General features: G+C 43.4%; 1 protein-coding gene across 1 annotated transcript; it reads left to right on the top strand.

The window, feature by feature from the left end:
- LOC131882289 (uncharacterized) lies at positions 1–1,693 on the top strand. Its single transcript, XM_059229391.1, has 3 exons — positions 1–1,023; positions 1,351–1,400; positions 1,458–1,693. The coding sequence occupies exons 1-3, from the start codon at positions 901–903 to the stop codon at positions 1,660–1,662; spliced, it is 378 nt and encodes a 125-aa protein (XP_059085374.1). The 5' UTR covers positions 1–900; the 3' UTR covers positions 1,663–1,693.
- The last annotated feature ends 6,391 nt before the right edge of the window (positions 1,694–8,084 follow it).

The raw sequence follows: 8,084 nt of genomic DNA, 5'->3' as shown, positions 1-8,084 counted from the left end.
GCTGTTAGACCAAATATCATATAAAGATTGAAAGGTAATAAATAGACGAATTATAACCCCTCATTTTAATGTTAGTGGGGATTACATTCCCCGTAACTGTTAGAAAAGCCCGTGAAAAACCAAATCAACATTTTTTTAAAAAAAATAATAGTGTGGTACATTGGCCATTTTGCAACATTTCGCGGTATTCTTTAACTTACATACCCACTTTGATAACAAAATATGACAACATGATGAAAATAACGTTAGTGTTCAATTTCAGTGATTTGAATAACAATGTTTTAACAAAAATAACGCTTTTTGACTTACAGAAGAACTAGTACAAATTGCCCTGTTGTTGTCTGGCCTAGCGCACTGTACATCTCTATGTCTGGAGAACTCCTTGCTCAACCCCACCGAAAATCCATCGATTTTGAGGCCAGCGACCCCTATTATACTTCGCTTTGGCAATGACCCTCAAGTCAATTATGACAATCTCGGGTTCTTGTTCCCCATTCTCATTGATAATAATTCCTCCAATGTATTTCTATTTGGGGTGCTAGGGTGTGGTGTGGGCTGTGGACTTGTGCATTGAACTCCCTCTTGAATGTACCCGGGCTTCCCCCCTTACCCCCCTACCCCAAATATGTTGGCACTTGTTTTTCATCAACTTTTTTGTAGGTCGTGGATTTTGGACGGGCAGATGCAACAACGGGCACAAATACATTTGTCTTGATGATATTGACCCATCTAATTGTTTGGTTTATTCCTTTGGGTTGTCGGATCAAGTCTCATTTGATGAATCAATGGCTTTCTTTGGTAAATCATCAAGGTCTCGCCTTTTTGCAAGTTTGGATAACATTTTTTTGATTTATTTTATGCTGCTCTGTATTTGGCTATGACGTCAGAAACACACAAACGATGCAAGAAAATACTAATCCCAAATTACTATTTGAAGTGGCCAAGATTGGTGTAGGAGGGATTCAACTTGGTGAATTGCTCATTAAAAATGGTCATCAGAACTCTCGCATCACTTACTTAAAGGTATGTTTTGCCATTGCCAAGAAACCTTGATTGCATGAAAAAAAGGAAAAGCAGAGTTGAATGTGGACTTCTTCGCACGATTCACCGTGTTATTTTAATATTTTCGTACGTTTCCATTGAATGACCAGGTTTTGCAGACTTCCTTACCACTATTGCTGGGAATTCCATTCCCAGCACTTCAAGATGAAAAACTTATTCATTTTATTGAACTTTTATTTTCATTTATCATTTGATCGACCAACAAATTTGAGTTGGCAGACCGAGTTAGTCCTTGAATATAGGTCATTTGCGATCAAAAACCTCTTTCACTCATTTGGCTCTCTTTAGGTTGATATTGAATCTGCAGAATTGGAAGCATTGCCGGTTTGGATTAAAAGGTAGATTGACAATTTGAGAAACGATCTCCTGTAAATACTTAACTATCATTCTTTCAGTGGTGCTCTGAACAATGCCATGCAATTGGGTCTTGAACTACATGGTGTTGATAGATATCCCTCGGAATTTTGGAGCATCCTCCAAGACCTCTATCATCTCGGATTTAGGGTGATTTCCTATGATCCAAACTTTTGTTCCTCTTATGCCACAAGAGGCCTTTATCAGTCATTTGAAATTGTATTCATAAATGCGGATGATTATTAGATTAGGCAATAAAGCTATGACAATGACTCATAGCCACGTGGAAATTGAATAAATTGTTCGAATTGCCATCATTTTTATATACCGGTTGTGTCATGTGATCGTCTACATTTGTTTGTGGCCCTGATGTCCCCGGCCACCACGGTTGATAGCATGAATTAGCTCCTGTAAAGGAATCCCGACATACAGTATTGCGTCTACAAATTTTGTATTCTCATTGGGAAGATGTAGATCAAAGCAGAGATGCGGGAAGGATGGTTGCATCCGGAATCACTACCCAGTCATTCACAAGGTGAATGATTCAGGACCCAGAACACTTGAACCCGGAGGAAGTGCTTCCACCCACAGCTCCAATACCGGCGTCAGCATCATCCTGGGGATGATACCCGTGACCTGTGTTGGACCAAATGGCAAAATGGTGATAAATGCTTCGATTGACGAGGGTTCAGATACCACATTCATCTCAAATGATGCCCTAAAGCGGATTGGGCTGACAAGGGGAAGGAGAGAAGCTTAGTGGTTCATGGAGCATCTGGGGTGACAGAACTCATCTCAAAAACCGTCAAATGTCTGCCAGGGTCTTGGCGGAATCTCATGGGTAAAAATCCAGGGTAGCTGAAGTCATCTGGAGGATCTGAACCTCTCGACCAACAAGAATGAATCAGGTGCAAATGCTCATTGGGCTGGACAATGGGCACCTGATTGAACCTCTGGAGTTTCGACGGGGGTCAATGTGAGATCCGTACGCGTTTCGGACACCCCTGGGATGGGTTGGCCGTGGACAAGTTAGCAGGGAGGCCCAATCAAACCATGGATCGGTTCGTTTTGCCAAAACAATCAATCATGAACCAAGCTTCATTGGGCTGGACCGGCTTTTGGATCAATTCTTTGAGACAGAATCATATGGAGCCGAAAAGGGTGACGGCCAAGTATGTCTCTCTGTACAAGACAAGTGTGCACTTGAAGTGATCAAGAATGGAATGACAAAGCGGAAGGACGGTCTAGGTTATGAGGCCTCCTTGCCTTGGGCCCCCGAGGTGGATCGACCCAAAAATAATCGACCTTTTGCTGAAAAACGTTTGGAGAGCCTTGAAAGAAGATTCACTCGTGACGGACGTTTCCATCAGGCTTATGTCAAGGCTATCGAGACGACGCTCAGGAATGGCTATGCCAAGCTAATTGAAGATCCTGAGGAGTTGGCCCATCCTAACCAAGCCTTCCTGCCGCATCACGGTGTATGGAAGAAGGATGGAGAAAAAGTAAGGGTGGTGTTTGACTTAGCTGCGAGGTTCCATAGACGAAGCATCAATGATTGCCTCCTTACGGGACCCTCACTTCAATGTGACTTGCTTGATGTTCTTCTTCGATTCTGTGAACAAACAGTGGCTGTCACGGCTGATATTGAAACCATGTTTTCCAGAATTCATGTGGTAGAAGGGGATGCAAGGTATCACAAGTTCCTTTGGGGACAACCCATGGACCGAGTTCCAAAAATCTATCAAATGACAAAAGTTGTGTTTGGGGACGCTCCATCACCCCGCATAGCGATCTGCACACTCTGGAAAACTGCTGCAAAAATAAAAGAAATATCTGCATATTTTTGACGGACTTCCTTAACGCGACTGGGATTGGAATCCCAGCAGTTCAAAACGAGAAATTTATTCATTTTACTTGACTTTTATCCTTTTTTTTTGGTGCGGACTTCCTTACCGCTACCGGGATTAGAATCCCAGCAGTTCAAGACGAGAAGATTATTTATTATACTTGACTTTTATTTATATATATTATTTGATTGACCAACGAATTGGAGTTGGCTGATCTGGCTAATCCTTGAATATAAGGTTGATCCGGAATTTTAGTCAAAAACTTGTCCAAGTCTGACTTAAATCTTGCTACTGGATCAACCCCTACAAAAGCCCTACGAATATTTGAGGGCAGCAAATTGAACAATGAAGGAGAGTGAGAAAGAAGAGAGTTGGACTTCATTGTTTTAAGTAGCCTGGATTCTCGAGGGCTTGAAGGTGGTCTCAAAACGCACGTCAAGCCTCTGCGGTCACTAGAATTGACTCTAAATCCTGGTTTGGGACAAAGCTCTTGTAAGCTTTTGAAAACGTTCAATTTCAAATACTTTTCGTACCTTCTCTGAATACGAGAGCTCTCTCATATCCTCAATGTTCCTAGTAAAACATTTCATAAAAGACCTGCTCGAGCTTTTGCAAACCTGCTGAATTCATTGAAGCCCAAATGGGCGAGACATATTCCAGATGCGGCTGAACAATTGACTTGTATAGAGTTAGCATCGTGGTGCCATCTCTGGACCTGAACGTGCGATATATCCAAACACATGTTTGAAACGCTTTACCCACCTTCAAATGGATATGCTCATCGAACTTTCCATCATCATGGAGGACTGCACCTAAATCCTTCATCATTTAACAATGGAGTGTCTAATGGCGTCGACCCAATGGTCATTGAGCAGAATTTCATTCCTTTCAGTGTCATGTTACTCGCAGCAACCCAGGAATAGATTTGGTCTAGGACCTTTACCAGACGACCGGAATTCTGACCATTCCTACCCACTACCAATTTTGTATCATCAGCATATGAAGAAATACTGACACTACTACTACCAAGCTTCTGAAGCCGAGCAATGAAGATGATGAAAAGGAGAGGACCCAAAAAAGGCGCCCTGAGGAACACCCGACTTCACATCATGTATGTCGATAAGGGATCCCTCAACCTTAACCAATTGCTTCCTACCATAAAAGAAATTTCTTAACCAATTGAGAACTTTGCCTTGGCTCGCAATCTCATGGAGCCTGTTAACTAAAAGACCATGATCTACCTTGGCAAAGTCATGATAAACTACATCAACTGATTCATGGCTCTCTAGTCTCTCAATGTCGACCTTCTCACTTCATGTCGACCTTCCAGACGGTTTTGGAGCGCCCAGAATTTATGAATCTCGGGCTCATTCTCGTTGCTAGGAAGGATAGACAAGCTCAAGTACTTCTCTGATCACAGTCATGAACAATGGCATCAAATATGTTGTTAAGACGAAACTTCGAGGAGTGTAAGAATTCCCGATCTCGCTCCCCAAGGAATAGCTTGAACGCGGAAAGCCGCTGGTTATTCATTATGTAGAGAAAATAATGTTCATGTTTTTGTACGAATCCAGAAATAAAGATCAGTTAATAACTAAAACTCAAACGATACAGTCCACTAAGCTAGATATATTAAACTCCCCAACATTAATGGTCCTTCGAGCCGGATCGATTGCTAGTACCCAGAAACGGTTTCTGTTGTACAGTGTGTTAAATAATCATGGCTGAAGCCCAAGTGAGTGTTACAGGGGACCTGGCTGATGGTCCTGCTCTTGGTCGGCAAGTTCTTGTTGATCCAGAGCCCAGTGCGTCTATGGAGACACCAGGTCGTCGTAAGACCATTGCTTTGATTCAGTGGAATAGGAAGATGGGATCCAAAAAGCGGGCCATCACTGTCCTCATTGAAGGTTTGGAAAAAAACTTGATGTCGTGGACAAGGGTGTCCAGAACGAGAATCAGGATGGATCTAGCTGCTTTGGAAAAAGTACTCCAAGAACTCCAAGATATAGTGCAAGAATACTTGACAACTGATTTTGGCGAGGACGAACAAGAAAGAATAGAGATTTCTCCACTGGAACAAGAGCAGCGTGTAAGAAATGTGACGGCAGATGTACAGGACCACTTGGAAAACCGCAAAGACGAAGAAACGACTGTCTTTGGTTCCATGGAGGACGATCTCCACGAAATGCAGGTGCGTGATACTCGAGATCCTCCACTTCCAAATGAGAGAACGTCGCAAAATCGCGATGACATTCAAGAGGAGATTCACGGGAGAGAGCAACAAGCTATAGATGTACATCAGGCTATAAGAGGTGGAGGATTGCCTTCGCGACTTCGGGAGCGTGGTCTTAGACCGTGAAACAAGCCCACCATGTGATGAACCGACAACGACCAATTGGATGGCCAACTCGAGTCAGTACTACGAGCATGGCACTAACAGAGGAGCAAGAACCACCATCGACATCAAGATGCCAAAGTTTAGCGGAAAAATCCTCGAATTTAGCGAATGGGCTAATATGTTTCAAGCATTAATCCACAACTCCGACAAGTCAGCTCCTGAGAAAATGGGTATGCTCAAAGCCTCTTTAGGAGATAATTGCCGACGCCTTATCTGTGGGTACGGCAATTCCCAAGAGCATTATCACGCAGCACTAAAAATCCTGCATCGTGTATATGGTGACGAGAGCTTGAGCGTTGAGGCACACGTTAACGAGTTGAGCGGTTGCCTAAAGTTAGACCTCACGATCCGACAAGCTTGGCCAATTTCGCTTATGAGGTTCAAGACCACCTTTTGATAATTAAGGAAAGAGTCGCTTCTGGGGATACTCTTTGGGGACAACTCGTGAGAAATTTAGAAAGAAAACTGGACCGAGAGACATTCAATACGTGGGACTATCTCTCAAGAGACTTTCTCAAACAAAAAAAAGTGACCATCTGTGCAATTGGCTTATTGATCTGACAAATCGTGATTGTAGGTATTTCGCTCTTGATGAACAACATGGTATCAGTTTGAACCGACGTCAAGTGAATTCAAATTCCATGTTTCAAACGCCCGGTTGTGTGAGTTGCAAAGGAGATCATAAGCTACCGGAATGCCCCAAGCTCAAGAGAATGACCTATCATGAAAGGCGAAAGCTTGTTCATAATAATTGGCTATGCTTTTCGTGTCTTAATCGAGGCCACGCAATACGAGATTGTGTCCAGCGAACGCAGTGTTCGTTGGGATGTGAACGCTCACAATATTTCCTTTCACATGACTCAGGTCGATTCCCAAGCGATTCAAGATCGTCAAGAGCATATCAACCGCCAGGAGACGTCAATGCGACGGCCAACGTCGCTAAGATCCACCCCAACGTCGTACTGGGAATAATCGCAGTCAATTGTTTGGACCTAGAGGAGAGAATGTGGTATATGCATTGGTGGATGAAGGGTCCGATACTTCGTTTGCTTCTGAAATGCTATTAAAAAAATTGGGATTCTCCCTTGACAAGAAGAAAATTTTGAATGTCCATGGCGCTACAACATCTAGTCGTGTTCGGTCTTCCAAGAAAAATATTCATATCGGTCCTGTCTCAACTCCAGAAAGGTTTGAATTGACAGTACAATCTCTTTCCAAAGTCTGTGAAAATCTTCATGGAGGACAATGGTCTAAGCTTCAAACGAAATGGGAGCATCTAAAAGACCTCGATCTTTCTAGCAGTGATGAGCCAGTTGAGCTATTACTCGGACTGGATGCATGTTCTGTGCTCGAACCATTGGAATGTAAACGGGGAAACCCCGGAGACCCCTTCGCATTCAAAACCAAGCTTGAATGGGTTTGCCGTGGTAGTATTCGTCCAACAGACGCTGAATCCAACCATTCATGGAGCAACTTCACCGTAAGTCCAGATAAGGGCTTGGAAGCTCAATTGGTAGACAATTTTGCGTCAGAAGGACGAAACATGGAAATACTCCTTACAAGACCAATATGCCTTGAAGACCATCAATGACAGTCTCAGAAAATTGAACAATGCCCCAGGACATGAAGTTTCCTTACCCTGGATGCCCAGGTCAGGAAAACCTGAGAACAACTTCAATATGGCAAAGAAAAGATTAATTGGGCTAGAACATAAACAGGTGGGAGAGGTAATTGAAGAAATCTGGTTATTGCAGTAGAGTGGGCGGGCAGATTGAACAGATCTTTTGTCAGCTCCCGTCGTTGATGGCATTGGGTCGGGAGCCAGACAAGGTACGTGAGCGCCAATACTCCGAAGGGATGTCGGGCCAAGGACAATAAGGTGTTATTAAGTCCTTGACCGGGAAGGACAACTTGTGTCCGGACATCACCTCTGGAAGGTCAGGTTCCAACACTGTTGGACACTAACCTTGCCAGCCCGATGGTGAGGGGCTCGGTTTTGCATAGAAAATGCGTCCATGCATTATTGGCATATGTGGCACGCACAGGTACGTTTGAGAACTTGGTGAAGGTGGCATTGGCGGATTTGAGGGCGGATTGGGCGGAGTTGGGAAGCCAAAGGTGAAGGCCATAAAGAAAATTGGAGAGATGTAGTCCGAAGAGTTGAAGAACTATTGGAAGGGGGAGATTCTTGATAGGAAGTCTATTAACATGTATCCGATCCTGGCCTGGCTTTTACTATTGATGATTTAAGATGGTTGGTAAAGGAGAGTTGAGTGGAGAATGTGAAACCGACATAATTAAAATTATTGACGATTTCAATCGGACTATGGTGGATATAAGAAGGTGGGAGGCAGACGACCTTTATGGAAAACCATGGCCTTCGTCTTGATATTATTGACTTGAAGGCCGTTCTCTTGGCAATA

Source organism: Tigriopus californicus, chromosome 6 (assembly GCF_007210705.1).
Source record: "Tigriopus californicus strain San Diego chromosome 6, Tcal_SD_v2.1, whole genome shotgun sequence".
NCBI lineage: Eukaryota > Metazoa > Arthropoda > Copepoda > Harpacticoida > Harpacticidae > Tigriopus > Tigriopus californicus.
The sequence above is the reverse complement of the archived record's forward strand: the minus strand, read 5'-3'. Positions and strand labels throughout refer to the sequence as shown.